We start from the raw sequence: 24008 nt of genomic DNA, 5'->3' as shown, positions 1-24008 counted from the left end.
AAAAAAAAAAAACTCACTTTGTTTATTCTGAGGAAAGAAGAATGAGAAGAAAAGAGAAAGCTGGAGACGGTTAATGATGGCATGAGGAGGTGTCATCGCTCCTGCCCTGTACAGGACCCTTATATTTGCAGACAGAAGCTACGTGCTTTTTTCTTCTGAAGGCAGATGTCAGAGTCACCCCTGGGATCACTGAGCATGGGGTCAATGAAAAAAGGGAGACATAAAAACACTTCCCATAATGCCAAGAGGGAACACTAACTCTTGGGATAATTAATAGCTCCAGACAAAAGCACATAAAGTATTAGAAGACATAGCATAGAGCAGTGACAGAAATCTCAACAATAAAATAATAACAGCTAACATTTGTTGATCTATTACTACATCCCTGTCGCTATGTTAAGCTTTTAACATAAATTATCTCATTTAATTATCAGAACAACCCAATGAGAAAAGGCACTATTACTATATATCCATTTTGCAGTTGAGAAAATAGAGGCTTAGAAAGACTAAGTAGCTGATAAGGAGGAAAGATAAAAGCCCTCAAGTGAACATGTCAAAGTGTTCTGACTCAGTCTGAAAACACTAATTAGTTCCTCAGAAACTACAATTTTGGAGGAGTAATTTTAAAGCAACCCTACAAGGTCAATCACTGAAAATAAGTTCAAGAAAAAAAAAACAGAAAAATGGAAGATTGATTAAAATTTTTGCACCATTCAAAGCAAAATTTATAAGCACATAAAAAGTTGCTCAATGTCACTAATTATCAGGGAAGTGCAAATCAAAATCACAATGAGATACCATCTCACACACATTAGGATGGCTACCATAAAAAATCTGAAATTTAAATTTAAAAATAGAAAATAAGTTTTTGCCAGGATGTGCAGACATTGGAGCCCTGTGCACTATTGGTGGGAATGTAAAATGATACAATAACTGTGGAAAACAGAATAGTGGCTCCTCAAAAACTTAAAAATACAATTACCATATGATATAGCAATCCTACTTCTGGGCGCATATTCAAAAGAATTGAAAGCCAAGTCTTGAAAAGATCACTGTACAACCATGTTCACAGCAGCATTTTTCATAACAGCTAAAACACAGAGGCAACTGTGTCCATCGACAGATGAATAGGTAAGCAAAATATGATATACCTGCAATGGAATATTAGCTTTAAAAGGGACAGAAAATCTGACATATATGACAATATGGATGTGCCTTGAAGACGTTGTACTGAGTGAAATTAGCCAGTCACAAAAAGACAAGTTCTGTATGATTTCATTTATACGAGCTACTTACAGTAGTCAAAGTCATTGAGACAGAAAGTAGAACAGCAGTTGCCAGGAGCTTAGGGAAAGGGGATGGGGAGTTATTGCTTAGTAGGTATAGAGTGTAGCTTTACAAGACGAAAAGAGCTCCAGAAATGGATTGGGGGAGGCAGAGGTTGCAGTAAGTCGAGATCGCGCCATTGCACTCCAACATTACTCTTGGGCAACAAGAGTAAAAACTCTGCCTCAAAAACAACAACAACAACAACAACAAAAACAGAAAGAAAGAAAAACCACTCAGTAGTAAAAATGAGTAAACTGTTTGTGTACACAATGACTTGGATGAATCTCAGTGGAATTATGCCAAGTCAAAAAAAATAAACAATTCCAAGAGGTTACATACTGTATGATTTCATTTACATAACATTCTTGAAATGACAAAATTATAGAAATGGAAAAGAGAAAAAAGTTGTGGTTTCTAGGGGTTATCACTGAGGGTGTGGGAGGGATGGAATGCTGTAGCTATGCCTATAAAACGGCAAAAAGAGGGATCTTTGCAGTGCTGAAACTATTCTGCATCTTGATTGTACATCTTGATTGACATTAGTCACTATACTGGTTGTGGATACTGTACTATAATTTTGCAAGGAATTATTACGGGGTAAAATTAGACAAATATTCCCTGGGACCTCTCTGTATTGCTTCTTACAACTGCATGCAAATATATATAACTTATAATAAAAAAGTATGTGTATGTGTATTTGGCTACAGTCATGCACTACATAATGATATTTCAGTCAAAGACATTACTTATACGATCATGGTCCCATAAGATTATAGTATCATATTTTACTATACCTTTTCTATGTTTACATACTTACCATTGTGTTACCACTGCCTGCTGTATTTAGTAGAGTAACGTGCTATACAGGTGTATACCTTTGCAGCAATAAGCTATACCCTACAGCTTAGGTGTGTAGTAGGCTATACCATCTAGGTTTGTGTAAGTGCACTCTATAATGTTCACAAAATAATTAAATCACCTAATGATGCATTTCTTACAACATATCCTCATCACTAAACAACACATAACTGTATTTTAAAAGAACACATTTCAACTGTTATCTATTGACCTAAAGAACGTATGCACTATATTAAATATTTAATATAGTTAAATATTTAAATATAGTACTCAGTATAAAGTAGGTGCTCCTTATTTATTGAATGACTAAAAGAAAATTATGGAAAATATGAATTATTTAATTGCAAAATTATAAAACTAAAAACCAAAAATATGTGTGTTTGCATAAGTGCATATGAGCATGGCGAAAAATGTGAAAAGACGCATAAGATGTTAATAAAAATTACCTTAGTAGTAGAGGAGAGGTTGGAAAGAGGACAGGATGAAAAGAGGTTATTAAAGTTTTCTTTACATATCTTTATATTTGGTTGAAGTAAATACTTGTAAAATTTGTATTTTCATAGAAAATAAACAATTTTTTTTCTTTTTTCCTTTTTTTTTTTTAACTGTACTTTAGGTTCTGGAGTACATGTGCAGATCATGCAGGGTTGTTGTATAGGTACATACATGGCAATGTGGTTTGCTGCCTCCATCCCCCCATCACCTATATCTGGCATTTCTCCCCATGTTATCCCTCCCCAACCTCCCCATCCTATGCTTCCCCCCAACAGACCCCAGTGTGGGATGCTCCCCTCCCTGTGTCATGTTCTCATTGTTCAACACCCACCTATGAGTGTTTAATTTTCTGTTCTTGTGTCAGTTTGCTAAGAATGATGGTTTCCAGATTCATCCATGTCCCTACAAAGGACATGAACTCATCGTTTTTTATGGCTGCTTAGTATTCCATGGTGGATATGTGCCACATTTTCCTTGTCCAGTCTATCATTGATGGGCATTTGGGTTTGTTCCAGGTATTTGCTATTGTAAACAGTGCCACAGTGAACACACATGTGCATGTGTCTTTATAACAGAATGATTTATAATCCTTTAGGTATATACCCAGTAATGAGATTGCTGGGTCAAATGGAATTTCTATTTCTAGATCCCTGAGGAATCGCCACACTGTCTTCCACAATGGTTGAGCTAATTTACACTCCCACCAACAGTGTAAAAGTGTTCCTACTTCTCCACATCCTCTGCAGCATCTGTTGTTCTTTTTCTGATGATCATCATTCTAACTGGAGTGAGATGGTATCTCAATGTGGTTTTGATTTGCATTTCTCTAACGACCAGTGATGATGAGCATTTTTTCATGTTTGTTGGCCTCATATATGTCTTCTTTTGAAAAGTGTCTGTTCATATCCTTCACCCACTTTTGAATGGGGTTGTTTTTTCTTGTAAATTTGTTTCAATTCTCTGTAGATTTTGGATATTAGCCCTTTGTCAGGTGGGTAGATTGCAAAAATTTTTTCCCATTCTGTTGGTTGCCAGTTCACTCTAATGATTGTTTCTTTTGCAGTACAGAAGCTCTGGAGTTTAATTAGATCCCATTTGTCTATTTTGGCTTTTGTTGACATTGTTGTTGGTGTTTTAGTCATGAAGTCCTGGCCTATGCCTATGTCCTGAATGGTTCTGCCTAGGTTTTCTTTTAGGGTTCTTACGGTGTTAGGTCTTATGTTTAAGTCTTTAATCCATCTGGAGTTAATTTTAGTGTAAGATGCCAGGTTTAATAAATGGTGTTGGGAAAACTGGCTAGCCATGTGCAGAAATATTTTTTAAATATATTTAAATGATTTGGAAAAGAGCAAAGAACCCAATAAGATGAAAAACAAAAAATATGAATGGTATGAATATGACTGTAGGATGATTTTAGCACAGTGATGGTCAAATGTAACAAAATTTGCAAGGTGAGGTAAGTGCAGTTCTTCAGGGACGTTGTAGTGAGGGCCCAAGGAAAGAAGAAAGCTGAGAGGTTTCATGACAACAGATGATGCACAAGAAACAAACATCCAAATGAAGAAGAAAACTCTGTGATGGAATGTTGGCTGGAACGAAAGAGTCTATGGAGTCCATATTCAGGCTCCATACACTACCAAAAAACTCTATATTACCTTCTACACACAAAAATGAAGAAGGGTGGGCCAGGAACACATACACAAATGTGGCTGACCAATGTGGGAAGTGGCAGTGGCACACTGTAGACTTGAGTAATGTGAAAACGAACAAAACTGACATTTGCAATAAATTCTCAGTCCTGGCCAGTGACACACTTGGAGTACAGCAACATCTATAGAGTGTCTTACATCACTGTGAATACACAAGAGAAGTAAGAGGAGAAAAGGGATGCTTGCCAGGAAATTACAGAACATTTCACTGTGTCTTTAGGGAAGCTGGATATCACGGTTGTACATCTTTGCCAGGGAGATTTGTATGACATAGAATTCACAATAGCAACTAGAGAGGGGAGGCAGAAAGTCCTAGCTACATCACAGACCAAAAAAGCTGTAATGGAAAAGATAAAGAAGATAATTATTTGGGTGGATGCAAGAATATTCAAATAAATTCAGACAGGAGAAAAGCCATCTTATTTCCCTACAGATTTTAGGAAAAGCAATGTGGATGTTCATTCAACCTGGAGGGGTGCATTGTCAAGAGACGGGAGGGGGAAATGCAGACTAAGGAGAAATGAAATTACGAGAAAAAGGTGAAAAACAACGTGATTTAGTTTTATAAAGCCCACATAACCCTAATACTATATAATCATTAAGAAAACCTGTTTTGAGCTTACATCTAAATTCAAATTAAGACACATTAAAAGTTTTATGATCTGAAGTAAGCCACCTATGCCTCAGCTATTTCATCTGTAAAATGGAAATAATAATAGCATCTACCTCATGGGGATATTATATTGAATGAGATGATATGCATAGAGCACCTGGCCCAGTGCCTGACTCACAGTAAGTGTTCAATATATCATAAATTGGGAGGCAATACTAAGTGTTGTCAAGTTCTATACACTATAAAAAGAAAATATATAATACTGTATTTATACCTCAGGGTAAGAAAAAATAAATAATATACAAAAAGCATATGTCCTTGATGTACTTTCAATTAAAATTAAAATGTTCTGTAAGACAAATGAAACTATATATAAAATTAAAAGGCAACAAACTGGAAGGTGACATTTCCAACATAAAACAAAATGTCAGTATCTAGAATACATAGAGAATTTCTACAAATAAATACAGGGGAGAGAAATCTTAAATTACTAACAAATATATGAAAAAATACGTTAAAATGAGATAACATTTCTAATTAATTAAATTCACCTGAGCACCTGAACCAAAAAAAAAGAAAGAAAAATAAAAATAAATCAGATTCGCAAAAGCATAAGAGTCTGATAACGTGGTGTTTTCAAGGATGTTTAAAAAACAGGATCTTCATAAAATTGCTAGTGGGAATACAAATTGGAAAAACTATTTTGAAGAGCAATTTGACAATATCTGCTAAAGATAAAAATGTACATGCCTTATGACCTAGTCATTCCAATTCTAGATATATGCGCAAGAGAAACTTTCACATATGTGAAAATTGAGACATGTATAAAGATATCAATATCTTTCTATTGAAATGTACATAGCAAGAAATGTACATAGCAAGATAACCAGAAACAATTTGCAGTCTATCAAAGGTAAATATTTGGCCCGATCATATGCTATAAAACTATGTAGCAATTCAAAGGGATAATAAAGATCTGTTTACTCACATAAAAATAACTCAAAATCTTAACTTGCTATACACAGTAGTAAATAATTTATGTAAACACTTAAAAGCACCAAGTATTATAGCAAAAGCATTAAAAACTAAATAGAAGAGTATAAATTAATGATTAGTATTGTTTCTAAGATGAGAGAATGAGACAGTACAGGGGATTAAAAAGATATGATTTTACCTGTAATTGTTATTGACTTTATTAAAAAGGAACTGGAAGCAAGTAGGAAAAAGCATTAATAACTGTCAATTCTGGGTGTGTTGATACATGCGCATGTTTTTATTCTTTATACTTTTATACCTATCAGTCACTTCTCAAAAGTATGACAAAAAATAAAGTACAAAGAAGCACATCATAGACCAGAGGATCAGTCATGAGGTTGCTGCCTCATTCCACAATAAGGTTGTGGAATAGGTTGTAAAATAGCTCATACTCCATTGGAGACAGAGAGAAGTCAGATACACAGCTCTTAAGGAGACATGTCTTAGTGGCTGTTTGGATGTTTAGTTGGCTCAGGCTTCCATAACAAAATGTCATAGACTGGGTGGCTTAAACAATAGAGATTTCCTTCTCACAGTTCTGAAGGCCAGCAAACCCAGGATCAAGCTGCCAACAGATTAGGTTCCTAGCGAGGAGTCTCTTACTGCTAACAGTCAGCTGTCTTCTCACTGTGTCCTCACACATTATGGCAGGAGAGAGACAGAGTATCTCTCTCTTTCTCTTCCTATAAAAACAATAATCCCATTCATAAGGGCCCACCCTCATGACTTCATCTAATCCTAATTACCTCCCGAAGGCCTCATCTACCATAACCTTGGGGGTTGTGGCTGGAATATGTGAATTTAGTGGGGGGACACCAACATAATAAATATAATGATAAGAGAGGCTGTTTACCCATCTTCAGTTCTTTGCTTGATATGTAATGAGTTCTTAACAATGATTGTTGAATTCTGTGAATTACATTGTTCTTTTCATGATTCTAAGAGTCACCCATGCCACATGAATTCAGAGGGAGGGAGATAATGATGGGAAAAGATAAAAGTATTATCTACTACCTCAGAAAACAACTTCAGGGAATTAATTTCTTGAGCAATAACCTCAACCCAATCTCAACAAAGTGAGTCATTTCAAAAGCCCTCTTCTAAATGTTAGAGAAACCTTACAGAAAACTACTTATCTTCTATTTTTAAAAGTCACTGGAAGACCATCCCAGCAGTGTTCTCCTTAGCCATTACTGGTCAGAAAGCTTAGTCAAGAAACATTTCTTGAAGGAATAGAACAATTTGCTAAGTTAAGGGAGTTTCAGGGTCCTAACCCAACTTTGCAGGTATAGTGTTGCCTTGGAAACAAACATGGCAACTGTGACCTCAGCATGCATAGAGTCACTTCTATGTATGGTCAAAGTCAGTCCCAGATATTCTGGAACTGGAAGGAATGACCCTATTGCAGAGGAAGGATATATGGATACGGAGAGTAGACAAGATTAAAAGAGGTTTGATTAAAAACTAGATGTGATCTATTCCATATTGCTACCATAACCTGACTTCTGGAAGATTCTTATCATAATGGAGAAAGAGAACACTTCCCCTCTCAAATCTACAACTTCAATGCAAGCACAGCCACTATCCTCCTTGGAACCAGGGATGCCCAGTGCTCCAGAGCTTTATGGAATACTAAGGACCTGGTCATGGAAGGACTGGAAAGCATGAGGTAGAGGAGGAAAACTAAAGCTAGAAGAATGGGCATAGTGGTTCCACCACTCCTTCCACATCTCCATAGGGTAGGGCAAACCTGATCTTACAGGGTATCTCTATAATCTATCTCCTACAAGGTCACAGGTATCAAATCCCCTCCTCTAATGGTAAATGCCACAGGAAAAGACCAGCCAGTTGGCTCCCAAGATGTGCTTAGATAGCTTCTATAACTGGAGCTTGGGAGACTAATCAAGGAACCTTCTAAAGACAAAGTTAATGATATCTCCCAGTGTATCTTGAATTACTGGAGAATGGGAAATGCATAATACAGTAGATTTATAAGAACTTAATGACTTCAAATTTGGACTTGTTGGGCTTATGGGTTCTGGAAACTGAGGGAAGGAGGTCTAGGCTACTATGGTGCCAGTAGTCACAGAAGGATCTCATACTGACCTAGGAACTGGGATTTGACAATTGAGTTTGCTTTAGTAGGTTTCTAGAAGAGGATTTAGTGCTGTATGACACCACTAAAACCCAAGATTTCTGATCTCTAACTTATTGTGTAAAGTGATAAGCTATTCATATGTGTTATTGCTCATGGATCATTTTAAGTGTAAAACAGTAGAACAGGCCCACATGGACACAGCTATTTTCTAAGAATCCTATTCTATAGATGTTGGTCGTAGCTGCATTAGCCAAAAATGTGAGAAAATCAGAGTCAATCTCCAAACAGAACTGTCCTATCCTATTTTTCCATGCCAGTCTAACAGCAGCTAAGAAGTCCAATGAGACTCCCCTCTCCCCACCCCACCCTACTCCTCACAGAGAGCTGGTAGCCTGCTCTGGAGAGTAGGCCCTGGCAAACAGCCCCCACAAGGTCACAGGTGTCAAACCCCCTCCTCTAATGGTAAAAAACACAAGAAAAGACCAGCCAGTTGGCTCCCAAGATGTGCTTAGATAGCTTCTATAAGTATGAACTGGAGCTTGGGAGACTAACTAAGGAATCTTCTAAAGACAAAGTCAGTGATATCTCCCAGTGTATCTTGGATTACTGGAGAATGGGAAATGCATAATACAGTAGATTTCCAAGAACTTAATGACTTCAAATTTGGACTTGTTGGGCATATGGATTCTGTCATTTATCTTACAAACAATCTTTGCACAAAGAGCAAGTGTCCCAAGACAGCCAAATGTTCCATTAGTGTTCTCTTGAGACAAGAGCACTTTTTCTTAACCCTCTCCTTCATGGTTCTTAACCCACTGCTCCCACCTGCTCAGTGCTCCTCTCCTCCCTGAATGGATGAGAGCTCACCATTTAATGTCAAATAATTACAGCTCTTTGTATATCTCTCCATTCAGCAATCCTAGGATCACCTGCCAATCGCAAAGTCTCCTGAACTCCTTCTCCTAGGAATAGGTGCATTTTGCTCCAACTATTCTAAAAATTCCTTCTCATGTTCTAAACTTCAGCTGCAATTTTTGAGGTAGTGGCTAACAGCAAGTATGCTAGAGTCAGACCAAGTTAGTATCCTAACTCTGCTATTTACTAGCTGTATGACCTTGGCCAAGTTAATGTCTATCTCTTAGTTTCTTTTGTAAAATGGAAGAAAGAATTGTACCCACCTCAAGTGACTGCTGTGAGGTTAGGGCTTAGAGCAGTGCATGTACACAGGAAACTCCTCAGGTTAAACTCCTTTTAACCATTACTATGATTCAGAGATTTCCCTGACTCCCCCAGGAAGAGTGAAAATCTTCTTTCTCTGTGCTGCCATCATATCTGGTATTGATGTGAGTTAAGGCAATTACCTTAATCATCCTTCAACAACTGTTTATATCACTGTGTCCACTAGACTGTGAACTCCTTGAGAGCAACAGGGTATTCTTATTGCCACTGTATCCTCAACACATGACACAAAGCCAAGCAGAAAAGAGATTCAACTAGTTCTGCTGTAATGGTAGTTTTGAAATACAAATTTGTGCAAAGACAACTGATACATATATTAGGGAACTAATAATAATGTGAATTTCATGTTTGTTTGTATGTAACTCCACTTTCAAGAAACTAGGTAAACACAGAAAACTGAACCCAGCTAAATGAACCAAGCTGAATAAGAAACCTCAACAGGCACACACGCCCACACCTCAAACATATATCAGTTATTTCAGTTCACCACTTGTGATATGAGCCACACCCATCCACACAATTTTCCGTCCAATTTCATTTTATTTGTTTTTTTAGAGACAGGGTCTCACTCTGTCACCCAGGCTGGAGCACATGGCATGGTTATAGCTCACTGTAGCTTTGAACTCCTGGGATCAGGTGATCCTCCTGCCTCTCCTCTCCAGTAGGTAGAAGTACCGGTGCATGTCACCATGCTTGGCTAATTTTTAAATTTTCTTGTAGAGATGGGCTCTGACTGTGTTGCACAGACTGGTCTCAAACTCCTGGGTTCAAGTGATCCTCCTGTCTTGGTCTCCCAATGTGCTGGGATTATAGGTGTAAGTCACCACACCCAGCCCATCTTTGTTTGAAATATGTCACTGACGAAGTTTTTGAGTGTTGTGCCCCATCTTCATTTTTCTAATAAGCCCTATGGTCTTTATTGCATGGATTCACATAGTGTGGTTAGTTTAAGAATATGTTTCCTTATAATAGAAAGAACTGTATTCAGTAGACTTGTGGTTGATGGTAAATAACACTTTTTCTTCATGGATACTTAAGGCTCCTGAAACTGTAGGAGCCCCTACTAGTCAGCAGAGGCTGTTTGGGCTAGCATTCTGTCCCATAATTAAAAGCAATATATATTTATTCACAGCCAACTACATGCCAGACATTGTGGTAAGCAGTGGAGACACTGTGGCTAATAAAAAGCAGTATCTGCAACTCTTTTGGTCAAGTGGGGAAGTGAGAGACAAGAAATTACAACAGAGTGGGATAGATGCTATTAAAGAATAAAGCAAGGAATTTTCTCCTGGACTTCAGTGAGCCAGCAAAGACCTCCCTGAGAAAGTGTTCCTTTCGCAGATCTTTCCACCCTATAGTCTCTTTCCTGGCTTGCCCCCATCCCTGCCTCCTTAATCTAATTCCTGAGTCACCAGCCCATTAGCACTGAGCAAAGAGGTTAAAAAAGAGTTAATGTGGCACAGGCAGGAGGGAGAAGGGCCCTGAGGGAAGCAGGTAATACAGCCACATAAAGAGCCCCACAGGCACCAGTTAAAGCGAAAAGAAGCTGCTGACACACAGTGCTCAAGATCTTTTCCAGTCAAGCTTTCTGCTGCTGCTATCTTCCTCATTCATTTATCCACTCAACATGTGTTAAGCTTCTTAGGTGGGCTAGATTCTGGGAGAAGTCAGTCTACTCATCCTGCCTCCTCCAACGTTAGAGATGCTTCTTCCTCAGATGGCTGTTACTCTGAGTTGAGTGTCATTTTCTCCCTTTACGTCACCTCCACTACCTCCCTCTGGCATGCCAGGAATGGGACTCTAGTGGGACTCACTTTTATATCATGAAGAAGGAAAGGAAATGGAGAAGAAAAGTCCCATTTCATACTGCCATCTCTCTCCGTTGCTCCTCAGCCCCAACTTCAACTCTGCAGCTGGTGTTCAGCATCAAGTTCAGAATGTAAGCACCCTGAACCCCTAAAACCCAGCAAGTTTTCTCTTGCCACACCAACCTCCCAGATTCACTCCCTATTCCACCTGCCTCCTACTAGTTTCTCCCTTTCTTTCTACTCTGCCTCCTCTCTTCTAGAATGGTTGGTGTACAGAATGTTAGAGCTTAATATCACTGTACCCACAAGCTCTACACAGCTGAAGAAGGTGAGGTTCAGTGGTCTTATCCAAGGATACACAGGGAGGGACAGGACAGCCGGAAGCCTGATCCCCACCTAGCACTGGCATATAGAGACTGAGACTGACTCCATTTGGACTCTGAGGAAGAAAAGCATTCATCTCAGCTCCACCCTTTGCTGACACCCAATTAGAAAGCTCTCTCTGGCTATCTATACCAGCCACTGCAGCAGTCAGTCTCTTCCTCCCTACCACTTCCTCTCTTAGCTAGAATTGTGACCTTAATTATCCATCCAAACCTCCCCTAACCAAAAGTTATAACCCTGTGATCCTGTCAGCCCTGCACTACTCCTACACATATGCCATGGATGGGTTTGTGCCACTGTGACACCCCCAAAATCTCTCCCCTTGTCTTTCCTATCAGGAGTCATGCCCCTGAGCCCTCAAGTTGTGCCCACCACAGAATGGCAGAAACTCTACAACTCAATTCCACCTTCCTACGCCCAACCTTCTTCATACTGACTGGCTTTCCAGGGCTAGGAAGTACCCAGACTTGGCTGACACTGGTCTTTGGGCCCATTTATCTGCTGGCCCTGCTGGGCAATGGAGCACTGTTGGCAGTGATATGGATAGACTCCACAGTGCAGCAGCCCATGTTTCTACTCCTGGCCATGTTGGCAGCCACAGATCTGGGCTTAGCCACATCTATAGCTCCAGGGTTGTTGGCTGTACTGTGGCTTGGGCCCCAATCTGTGCCATATGCTATGTGCCTGGTCCAGATGTTCTTTGTACATGCACTGACTGCCATGGAATCCGGTGTGCTTTTGGCCATGGCCTGTGATCGTGCTGTGGCAATAGGGTGTCCACTGCACTACTCTGTCCTGGTCACCAAAGCCCGTGTGGGTTTTGCAGCCCTGGCACTGGCACTGAAAGCTGTGGCTATTGTTGTGCCTTTCCCACTGCTGGTGGCAAAGTTTGAGCACTTCCAAGCCAAGACCATAGGCCATACCTATTGTGCACACATGGCGGTGGTAGAGCTGGTGGTGGGTAACACACAGGCCAACAACTTATATGGTCTGGCACTTTCACTGGCCATCTCAGGTATGGATATTCTGGGTATCACTGGCTCCTATGGACTCATTGCCCATGCTGTGCTGCAGCTGCCTACCCGGGAGGCCTGTGCCAAGGCCTTTGGTACATGCACTTCTCACATTTGTGTCATTCTGGCCTTCTATATACCTGGTCTCTTCTCCTACCTCACACACTGCTTTGGTCATCACACTGTCCCAAAGCCTGTGCACATCCTTATTTCCAACATCTACTTGCTGCTGCCACCTGCCCTCAACCCCCTCATCTACGGGGCCCGCACCAAGCAGATCAGGGACCGACTCCTGGAAACCTTCAGATTCAGAAAAAGCCTGTTGTGATGACCAGTGCTAACAATGGAGCCTGAGAGTGAAGGAGGGGAGACACTCGGAGGGGATTCTGGAGTGTGGATTATGTTATCTTCAGCCACTGTCGGCATATGACTGTTATCATCACTTAACAGGTACTTGCTGTGGAGTCCCTACTATGTAAAATACTGACATCTGTAGACTTTGACATAAACATTACCATGCAGGAAAAATCAGTGTAGGATCATAATAAACAAAATCTAACTTAACTCCCTTTCCTGCTCCCCACCTCCATTATTTCAACCTAATTCTGCCCATGTTCCCACACAAAAGCTCCTCTACAGATCCCAAATTTGAGGGAAGTGCTTGGCACTGCTGCAGAGGGTGGCACTGTCTCTGGAGTCAAGTGCTTGGGTACCTGTCTGGAATCAGAGCCCTCTCTATTCCCGGAGCCAGATTTTTTCAGCCTGCTCTCAGGAAGTGAGTTACACAGGCTAATCTCCCACCTTCTGATAATCTAAATAATGTGCCCTGTGGTACCAGTCTGGCCACTTCAAATTCAAAGAATCCTCTTTTGGTCTCATGTGTAATTACTATTCCTCCTTCCCCCAACTCCCACTAAAGCCCCCAAAATTAACAGCGAGAACTTCTTCTCTGTGACTGCAGCTTCAGAGGTCAGGAGTCCAACTGAAAGAAATGTTGATATGCCAGAAAATCACTGCAATCACATCTGATTGCTTGAGGCTGTTACTATGGCTTATTGTCAATCTGCCCTTTTGTGCACCCTCAACAAGAAGGTACAATACCCAGATAAAATCCCCATCAGCACCTCCATTTGTCCTGGCCAACATCACTAGAAGCATGTGATGTTAGTGCAGTATAATGAAATATTTCACACTTCTGTAACTGCCAGGGCAGCAAGAACAGGAAGTGTGGTGGTGTTGCCCAACAGGGGATTCATTTCCAGCTAAGACACCACACTGACAGGGACATTACATAACAAAAGGTCTTTCATGCCATCATGGAGTTCAGAATAAGTATAATCTGACAGAAGGCAGGGAGTCGCTGTTACGAGATCAGAAAAAGCTGCAGACTGCAAAGGCAAACCCAAGCTCTACAGGAAATCGATCACAACCACAGGTACTGGAGTTAGCCATGAAGACCTGAAGCCAGGAGCAACCCAGTCCACTCAGCACAGATAGCTGGACCAAGCACCATGGGACACCACACAGGTGAGGAGGCTGCAGATCAGAAAAAGTAGATGATGCTATCCCTGGTGCCACACTGAGTCTTACCAGGTCATCAGTAACAAGGACTAAAGAGCGCAGAAGTTCTATATGATTTTTCAGAGGCATCGTCACACTGTATACATACAAGTAGACACAGAGAAAATCTACAATCAACCTAAGTGTGGGCTCATTCATTTTCAAGAGGTTCTGAGTTTAAATGGCCTCCGAGCAATGATTTTGCAGATAACTGACACAATTCTAATCCTAATGAGCCATAAGTTTTGAAGATGTTCATATCCTTCTCTTAAATTCCCCTTTATTGCAGTGAGCTATCGCACCACTCAGCCTGCAATAAAGTGAGCTATGATCGCACCACTGTCTCAAAAAATAAATAAATTCCTCCTTAATAAATCTATCCTAAGAAAATAATCGAGATGTGAACAAGGATATATGCAGTAATATATTTATTGATTATAAATATATATATGTGTGATAATCCTGTGTCTCACATACATACAGGTATACCATTTTTTGCCTTTCCCCTCTGATACATGAAAGGGAAATCATCTGCAGCCAACGTTCATAAACAATGAATTCTGTCACCCTCCCACCACAGGAAACTCTCTTCTAAGGCACCTTCAACCTCTGGTTGTGCACAACTTCCACAGTAGCCGGTTCCTGAGCTGTACGTTGTCCATTGCAGCAACTTTCTTCCTTCAAGCTAAAAGTCCATTCCCTTGGACATTTGTATCTTGTTCCAAATAGAGATTTCATACATACCTACCATGTGATGTGTTTCAAGAGCTTTACCCACTCTCATTCCTCATAACAACCTGAGAATTAATTATAAGCCCACAATCCCTCATCCATAATTCCCAAAATTTTTTTTTAAAAACCTCTGAAGAAACAATTTTCATTTATAACTTTGGCCCAAAACCTGACACCTCAACCATCATGATCTTACTTATCTTTATTTATCTCATTTAGTGTGAATATTCATACATCTAACTGCAGAAATGTTGATGTGTTTGATTATGGGGCACTGTCCTGAGTCCCAATGGGGTAGTCCTTAATATATATGTATCATATTCCTTTTCTATAATCTGAAAAAATCTGAATTCCAAAATATCTGTCCCTAAAAATTTCAAATAAGATATGAGGGGGTCTGTGTGATTATCCTTGCAGTCTGAGAGACATGAAGAGGCTTGTTAGTGCTCTTTGTCACTCTAAAGTCTTTGTTGTCAATACTATTCTATACAGCCCTACAGGTTCATACAGAGAACTTCATGTTCTCTGGATAAAAAGACCCATCTGTTTGTTCCCCTCATGCATTCATCCTCTCCATTCTCATCCTCTCCATTCACCCTCAGATATCCTGCAAATGGTCTGTCCCTCATGCCGCACCAGAGGCAAATCTTATAAGCAGGATATGGCCCAAAGAGCCCAGCCCTTAGGCTTACCAGCTCCATCCAGGACCCAGCTGTCATCCATTTTCCTTCAGTAACTTTTAGTCTCAATCACTCTGAGTCAAAACAAAAGACAGACTTACTTAGTGTTGGGGTAGATCAGTATGGAATTTTGGGATCCTAGGGAATCGGGAAAATCAGAGAGCAAGAGAAAGGTGGCAGAAGAAGAAGGTATGGGTTTCTAACTGAAAAGTTAATCAGTCAGAAGTGTTCAGTTGCAATTTCCCCTCTAAGCCACTCTCCCAAAAGTCCTAAAGAGATCCTCCTTGTTCTTTTTTAAAAATTTGTATAAATTCAAAGGGTACAAGTGCAATTTTGTTATATGCATAGATTCCATAGAGGTAAAGTCACCACAGTCCACCATACCTGCACCGACTTCATCCCTCCCCTTCTCATTCTTGAATCCCCTCGGGATCTGGATGTACATCATTCTCTATCAGTCACTCTCATTGTCTCTGTACTGCTGCATCTCTGTCTCCTTGCACCATCTGACGGTTTTATCACATACCTGTGACTCTTGTCCTCATGTATGTCTCTCTCTATTTCCACCTGCCTCACTCAGAATTCTTTCCTGGAAAGAATGGAGGTGCAGCTATACTATACCAGGTGACCTCTTTTTGCCAACCATAATAAAAATGTGCTAAAGGGGCATTAGAAGGAAAAAACTTGGTTTCACTTGTCTTAGTAAGAAACCTGGGGTTTCTGATTTGGTTCATCGTGGCTCCTCTCTTATCCTGACCATTTCCTTTTCACTAAACCACTTGGTACTTTCCATCTGGCAGACACCCCTCCCACCACACACTAAAGTGAGCAAAAGGTTAAAGGTGCAGTCAAGCAGACTTCTACCTGAATCCTAGATCCTCTATAAACACACCATATGCCTTAACCTCTCTGAGCCTGTTACTCCACTTGTAAAATGAGATAATAGTAGTAACTACTTCAAGAGGATACCAAATGGATTAACTAATAGAATGAATTTAAAGTATCTGGCACAGCCCCTAACACAAAAGAGCTCAACATCAATATTTGGGATAATTTCTCTCCTAGAAATATTTGATATTAATTCCTCTCTTGGAAAACCGGACCACACCCACTGTAAAAATTTTGCTCAAAGACCCAGCACCTGGATCTATAGCTCTATCTGAGGAGACCTGCCCTCCTGAAGCCAGTTACATCTCCTTTAGAAAAATGTTCCTAACATTCTTCCCCACCACTGCAGGACCTTTCCCTATGCTACCACTCATATCATCTCAGCCAGCTCAGATGACAGCCAATTTTGTGGGACTGCTCTTCAGAGCTACGCTGGGCTGGGCTAGGGGAGGATACCTCCTACACATAAGAGGTCTTCCTGGGCACAAAGGAGACTCTCCAGAGAGACTCAGAGAAAGGACTCTTTGAACAGATAAGGTACGAAGTGGAAAAGTAACTACGGGAAAGGCTCTCTAGAATGATTCTTCTTTAGCAAAAGCAAAACACAGTTGAGATCTCTGAATAAAGACACAAAAGGAGATAACACATAGCTAATATTCCAGCTCTTATCTAGCTATTAGGCACAAATCAGACTAGGACAGGGAGTGGAGCATTAAGAAATTTTTCCTCAAATTTACCTGGGTAATTCTGGCTTCCTGAAAATTCTCTCGTTACCAAGGCAACATGATCCCAATTATATTCTTACCCTCCACATTGTCACACTGCTCAGCACAGCAACCTCCTACACAAACCTGGTTTTCATTGCAATTGTAACCCACCCATTAATAATGGTTTTCAACCTAAGCTATGCATTAAAATTGCCTGAGGAGTTTTTAGAAATTGTGATGCCTAGGCACACCCCTGACCAATTAAATCAGAATCTCTGGGGTTTTGATCCCGGTACCAGTAATTTTTAAGCTCCCAGGCGATTTCATAGTGCAGTCAAGGTTGAGAACCACCACTTGGTTCTCAGTATAAGCCCTGATCTATACAGTCATGCATTGCTTAACAACAGGATATGTTCCGAGAAATGCATCCTTAGGCAATTTTATCACTGTGCAAACATTGTAGAGTGTACTTACACAAACCTAGATGGTATAGCCTACAACATACCTAGACTCTAAGGTATAGTCTATTGCTCTTGGGCTACAAATTTGCACAGCATGTTACTATAGGGAATACTATAAGAAATTGTAAAACAATGGTATTTGTATATCAAAACTTACCTAAACATAGAAAAAGTTCAGTAAAAATATGGTATTATAATCTTATGGTGTCAGACCACTGTCAGTCATGTATCATTTTCCAAAACACTGTTATGTGGCTCATGATTGTACTTCTCCCATGTCCTTTAGGACCCCAATCCAACCTCACAGAGAAGCATCTGCAGCTAAGAAGATAGTAAATTGCTTCAGAGATGCTGCTGAAGGGAGAAGAAGCCTGATCCTGTTTCCTTAAAGAATTCAGACCAAGAACTATACGCACATATACACATATACAAACACACCCTAACAGACACCTGCATTTTCTCCCCCTAATACAAGAGGATGGATAGGTGACTCAAGAGTATGAATTATAGGCTGTGGTGAAGCTAGGAAAGTCACTGTCCTCTCCCTATCCCAGGCACAATTATCTGTCAGGACCTCTATGACGTCATGCAGTGGCTTAGGGCCCAAGGCTTGAGGTCTCACCTCCCTGGGCCGCTTGGGGTTCCCGCAGCAGCTACTGCCCTGCCCAGTCCCTCCCATAACCCACCATGTTGGTTGGTACCCCCCACCTGCTGACACTAAATGAAGCTGATGCCACCTGGACCCTCATCAAGAATAAGGTAGGTAAAGTAAGGATGCTAAAGAGGAAGTAACAAAGTGTGACCTGCATGGGTCTGAGCAGCTTGAGAGTAGGAAGGGGTGGGAAGCCTGAAGACAATAATAACATTTACTCAGTGATTCCATATGTGCCAGGCATTGCAGCAAAGTTATTGGCACAAACTGCCCTATTTAATGACAACTGCAAAAACAGTAAAAAAGGTTCACTGAAAAGCAATGTACAGGGAATTATGAGCAAAAAGGAAACATGCTAAGTGAGGGGTAAGACAGGAGATCAGGAAGGCTTCCTGGAAAGAGTGACATTCTAGCTAGGCAAACGAGTTATTCATACAAAGAGGTAGAGGAGAACCTGACAAAAGATGCTTAATAAATATCTAAATTAATCAGCAGGAGGGTGATGAGTGCATAATATATTAATTAAATGTAGAGCATTTTTAAAAATAAGGAGAGGAAAAAGAACAACTCATATTTGAGAACTCCTAATAATCTAATAATCTTCTAGAGCAGGGTTCAAAGAAGCAATGGTAAAAATAAGGCCAAAGATATATAGGGGTTAATCTTAGAACCTGGACTTCCTATAGAACCAGCTTCCTATACAATCTGAACTTTACCTTCAACTCTTTCACAGATCTCCTCCAACTTAACTTTCACAAAATAAGAAATTTGGGTTTCAAGGCAAATTTGTATATTTTAAGGAGCAGGGAGATCTCAGCTGTATCTGGGTTGCAGGTATCCAACAAATCCCACCAAATCACTTCTCAGCTGCAAGCTGATGGCAGGAAATTTCAGATCGGAGAAATTAAAGAAATCAGGTTCTGATTTCTTTAAAATTAAAATTGAAATTTAAGAAATCAGGTTCTGACTATGTGATTTGAAGGAAGGTGAATTTAAAACATTCATAGAAGTCAGCCTACCAAGCTTTAAAAAAAAACATCTTAAAGCAGTGCTTACCACACTCAAAGAAGATTTAATGGCATGCTGCTCCCATTCCAAATAGGGTAGCTGCTTACCACAAAGGCCAGTTTCCCAGGGAATCAAAAACAGGAGAGCTCAAGGTTTCCCAAGTATTAGATAAACTGGTTTCAGCAGTGTAGAAGGCTGATCCTGGACTAGATCAAGCAGAATTAGAGTGAAAATAAACAGTCTCCCATTAGTAAAAAGCTATACCATCTCTGAGTATCAAAAAACTTATTTCTTATCTTATTTAAATTAAAAATTTTTAGGAAAATTGGCAGGACAAATCACTGGTATTACAGGGAAAATTCAAGGATTAGGTCACCTTTGAGTGACCTGGTTTTCTGTGTCCAAAACCACTGAGTTTACTGAACATATGGTAAAACATTTGGCTAAATAGAATGTGGCTCAAGAGCTCCACATTCAGAATTCAAAGCAACAAAGAGACATCTAGGAAGACAATATTCCATCATTACTTTCCTGGGACACCCCTGGGAAACCTAAATTTGTGGGCCTAAGGTCCATATAATTTCTAACCAGAAGCAGAATTTCAATAGGAGCACATAGTAGTCTTAAATAGTGATTCTCCCAAGAACAGAGTCTCCCTAACGAAAAACTGAGCTCCTTATTTTTCATATTTAGGATAACCACTGGGGCTGTCAAGGTTAAGCAGGGTTAGAATTCGGCAACTTAATGCCTGTCAGCATAGAGGAAAAGCATATGGGGAATAAAGAGCCTCCAGCTAAACCAGAGATTCACCCTTTTAGCAGAAACTTGGATAATAAGCACCACATATTTTAAATGTCACACTCCTATCACAGGGACCTCTTCTAGAGATACTCTCATTTGCCTTAGTTGTGCAGGCTCCTTGACACCAAAGGAACAATTAGGGTGAGATTCTGACGTCATGTTTGGTGCCTCTGAGTTCCTGGTCATGGGGCAAAACATTGCATCCAAAAACATTAACCCGCCAGTGTCCTGCTCTCTCCCCTGGAAGCTCAAGTGGTCCTTCTCAGAGCCCCACCCAAAAGGAAGTGTTTCAATGAAGCAAAGGAGAGGGAATAATGGGTCAGTGTTCCATGCAGACCACAAAAGAACATCAGTTATTCCTTTGGCCAGGTGACAAGACAGTAGTCTACAAGCTACCTCAGCTTATCCAAGGTGCCGATGCAACTCCATAGTTAGCTACCTTCCTCTTATGCTAGGAGGCAGTACTTCCAAAACAGCTTTGTAGCAAAAAGCACATCAGCCTTAAGGGGCCACTGGTGAATTCTACCAGAAGGCCAGCAAAGAGGGCAATGCCATCAGTAAGGGCATAGACGTGGAATTTGGGGCTGGAGGTAGGGAGTAAAGTACAACACTTTAAGCACTGGGCTCAAATATAAGAGATGCCCAAAGAGGAAATTCTGTGTGCCCTTGCTCCCTAGTAGAGCAGAGAACCAGAAACGTCAGCCACAAAATCCTGAATGGGTTGAAACCATAATACTTAGGTATAATCACTAGAGAGTCTCTTATAGGATCTCCCAGTTAGTCAGGAGGTCAACTTTCCAAGGTTACCAACACCAAAAAGGCCATGACAAAACAAACAAAAACAAAAAAACCACACACAGGAGGAAGTAAAATCCCTGAAAGCATAGTGTAACTAGCATTATAAAGATGAGGCCTCAAATTCGCTACAAAAAATACCCCTTGCAGCTAGGGTAGAAGGTACATACTAAGAGGTAATAGATATGGTATAAGAATGGACATTTCAAATCTATTTCTGTGTAACCTATTCTTGATTAAAGACATCACCCATGTAACCAGTCACCTAAGAGGAATCCTTGAAGATTCCTTTTTTTTTTTTCCTTGAGGCTCTGTTGAATGCAGTGGCACCGTCTCGGCTCACTGCAACCTCCACCTCTGAGGTTCAAGTGATTCTCCTGCCTCAGTATCCCAAGTAGCTGGAATTACAGGCATGTGCCACCAAGACTGACTAATTTTTCTATTTTTAGTAGACATAGTTTCACCATGTCGGCCAGGCTGGTCTCCAACTTCTGACCTCAGGTGATCCACCCTCCTCAGCCTCCCAAAGTGCTGAAATTACAGGCATGAGCCACTGTGCATGGCTGAGGATTCTTTTTTCCATACCTCCTAAGTGACCAAGTTCTACTAATTCTATAACCTAAATATCTGTATTATCTTCTCCCACCATTTTAGTTCAGGACCTTATTATGCCTTTCCTGGAGTACTGCAATACTTTTCGCTGATTTATAGCCTCTTATTTTATGCCTTCCTGTTAAAAATTAGCCTTCTGGCCAGCAGCAGTGGCTCACACCTGTAATCTCAGCACTTTGGGAGGCTGAGGTGGGCGTATTTCCTGAGCTCAAGAGTTTGAAACCAGCCTGGGCAACATGATGAAACCCCATCTCTAATAAAAATACAAAAAAATTAGCCAGGTATGGTGGTGGGTGCCTGCAGTCCCAGATACTTGGGAGGCTAAGGCAGGAGAATCACTTGAACGCAGGAGGCAGAGGTTGCAGTGAGCACAGATTGCGCCACTACACTCCAGCCTGGGTGACAGAGGGAGACTCTGTCTCGAAAAAAAAAAAAAAAAAAAAAAAAAAAATAGCTTTCTAAAACACCTATGTGATCCTGTTCCTCATACCTAGAGCCCTTCAAGTGGCTTCCCACTGCCTTCAGGACAAAATCACTTGGCGTACACACAAGTCTTTCATAATCTAGTTCCTGTGTGCCTTTACCTCTTCATACCCTACATACAAGCAATATAATATTATGTGTTCCTAAATGTGCCCCTCTTGGTTTGTAAATTCAAGTTTTTTCACTGGCGACTCTTATGCCTGAATTGACCATTCTCCTACCTAGATAATTCCTTCAAAACTCAAGTACCACCACCTAGAGACCTTCTTTGATACTCTGAAAGATAAAGACTGTTGAATCACTTCTTGTCTCCTTCACACCTTGCTCTCTATTAATATTTCACATAGCTGTTTACATTTTTGTAAACTATATTAGGACAAAGAGGAAGTCTCATTCTTTTGTTTTCCCAGTATCTAGCATAGTTTGGCATATAGACATCAAGGTTTTGCTGCAGGAGAGAGCTGGGAGATAAGCAAAAAGCATAAATCTGAACACATTATAGAAATGTAACTGAACAGTGACCACTAGGGTAGAGTCAATCTAGAGTAGGCAACCAGTTAACTCCTGACCTTAAGTCCCTGACCTATAAACTGGCCACCTGCAGGTCATCGAGGAGCACATTGGGCCCAACGCAGTAGCAGTACCTTTCCTGTCAGATGCAGCCTGCTATGACCTACTGGGTGTGCTGGTAAAACAGTCCCGCCCAGCCCATACCCGCCTGGCTTTGCCAGGTCGGCAGGGCCGGAGGGCATTGAAACCAGTGGGGCCACTACCAAACCTCCTGAAGCAGGCAGGATCTGAGGGTGCCTTCGCCCACTGCACTCAGGAATATTCACCAAATGGCCAAGCAGAGATAGCCTATGAAGAGATACGAATGTTGGATGGGCAGCCCTGTAGGATCCGTCTACATATGGGTGGCCTGCGCAAGAAGGTTGCCTTCCTGTTGCTGCCACCAGGGCAGGTGAGCCTACAGCAGACTCTTCCCTGGCTCCGAAGCACCCATAGCATCTATGTCATCTACCAGGTCTTCTCTTGTTCCTGGCTGCAGCTGGGGCTGACGCCTACAGACCGTGAGTCCCAGCTGCTCCGGTTACATCGGTCATTACCTGTTGCCTTCTCCTGCCTCAAGTTTTCACTGCAGCCCAAGGGTGTGCTGGGACCACAGAAGCCTCTGACTAAAGATCCATTGCCCCATGGGGCCAACTGGGTCAGACCCAACCTCAGCATCATGCCACCTCTGGCCTCCACATCAGCACCTGCTGATACACCTGAAGCTGCCAATGTGCCCCCACCTGTTCCAGCCCCACCTATACCACCTCCCCGGGAAGGGCCAGAGGGCAAACCCACCAGATTCTCCTACAAGGGCCGAAACTTCTTCCAGAGGGGGCCCCAGATACTGTCAGGTACTACTGGGGAAATGACGAGACAGATGGGAGGGATAAAGTGGAGGGACAAGGCATCAGGGGTAAATCTGTGGGGAATCCATGACTCAGCACAGGGCTCTGGTGAAAGAGATGGAATGAGGGAGCCTGGGGAGGGTGAGATGGAATGAGGAGGACCTGGTAAGGGGATTGGGATGGCACAGAGGACCAGAGGGAAAATCTAGGGAGGAAAAAGACCAGGCATGAATCAAGCTGTGACTATCCCCAACCCTGGCAGAGAACTGGCTCTTCAGCCCCCGCAGCCCTCCACCAGGAGCCCAGGTTGGGGGCCCTGGGGACCCCGACGGACACTCCATGTCCCTGCCCCTGCTGCAGGGTCTGTCCTCGGAGTTTGACAGCGATGACTGAAGCTGAAGCAAAAGATTCAGGGGGCAAAGCCCCCAAGATCTGGTATAGGGGTACTGGTTTCTAATAAACATCAGCTGCTGCTCCCCCAAACCATCCTGGGCCCATGCTGCTTATTTCTTCTGGGATCTAGAGAAGAGGGAAGAGTCCCTCCACCCTCTAAGGACAAAAGGGGTATTTTGAAACCCTGGCATCAATGTCCTCACCAAAGAGAAAATACTCCTGACCACCTCCCCGACTATGTACAAACTTTCCTGGGGC

The 24008-nt window shown here is 41.4% G+C and overlaps 2 protein-coding genes across 2 annotated transcripts; both read left to right on the top strand.

Moving 5' to 3' along the window:
• The first annotated feature begins 11877 nt into the window (after positions 1–11877).
• Positions 11878–13150, top strand: LOC108288344 (olfactory receptor 52W1). The gene has a single exon (XM_037730962.1). The coding sequence runs from the start codon at positions 11947–11949 to the stop codon at positions 12907–12909; it is 963 nt and encodes a 320-aa protein (XP_037586890.1). The 5' UTR covers positions 11878–11946; the 3' UTR covers positions 12910–13150.
• Positions 13151–18243: 5093 nt separating this feature from the next.
• On the top strand, positions 18244–23750 carry CUNH11orf42 (chromosome unknown C11orf42 homolog). The gene is made up of 3 exons (XM_017507247.2): positions 18244–18368; positions 22565–23363; positions 23620–23750. The coding sequence occupies exons 1-3, from the start codon at positions 18297–18299 to the stop codon at positions 23748–23750; spliced, it is 1002 nt and encodes a 333-aa protein (XP_017362736.1). The 5' UTR covers positions 18244–18296.
• Positions 23751–24008: the final 258 nt, after the last annotated feature.

Source organism: Cebus imitator, unplaced genomic scaffold (assembly GCF_001604975.1).
Source record: "Cebus imitator isolate Cc_AM_T3 unplaced genomic scaffold, Cebus_imitator-1.0 Scaffold370, whole genome shotgun sequence".
In the NCBI taxonomy this organism is placed as follows: domain Eukaryota; kingdom Metazoa; phylum Chordata; class Mammalia; order Primates; family Cebidae; genus Cebus; species Cebus imitator.
This window is presented reverse-complemented; position numbering and strand designations above follow the sequence as displayed.

Excerpts from the sequence above, each read along its gene's own strand:
- CUNH11orf42 (XM_017507247.2), top strand. The coding sequence starts at position 18,297 with ATGTTGGTTGGTACCCCCCACCTGCTGACACTAAATGAAGCTGATGCC. Across the intron at positions 18,369-22,564 it reads GGACCCTCATCAAGAATAAG|GTCATCGAGGAGCACATTGG; the intron begins GTAGGTAAAGTA and ends GGCCACCTGCAG. Across the intron at positions 23,364-23,619 it reads GGGGCCCCAGATACTGTCAG|AGAACTGGCTCTTCAGCCCC; the intron begins GTACTACTGGGG and ends CAACCCTGGCAG.
- LOC108288344 (XM_037730962.1), top strand. The coding sequence starts at position 11,947 with ATGGCAGAAACTCTACAACTCAATTCCACCTTCCTACGCCCAACCTTC.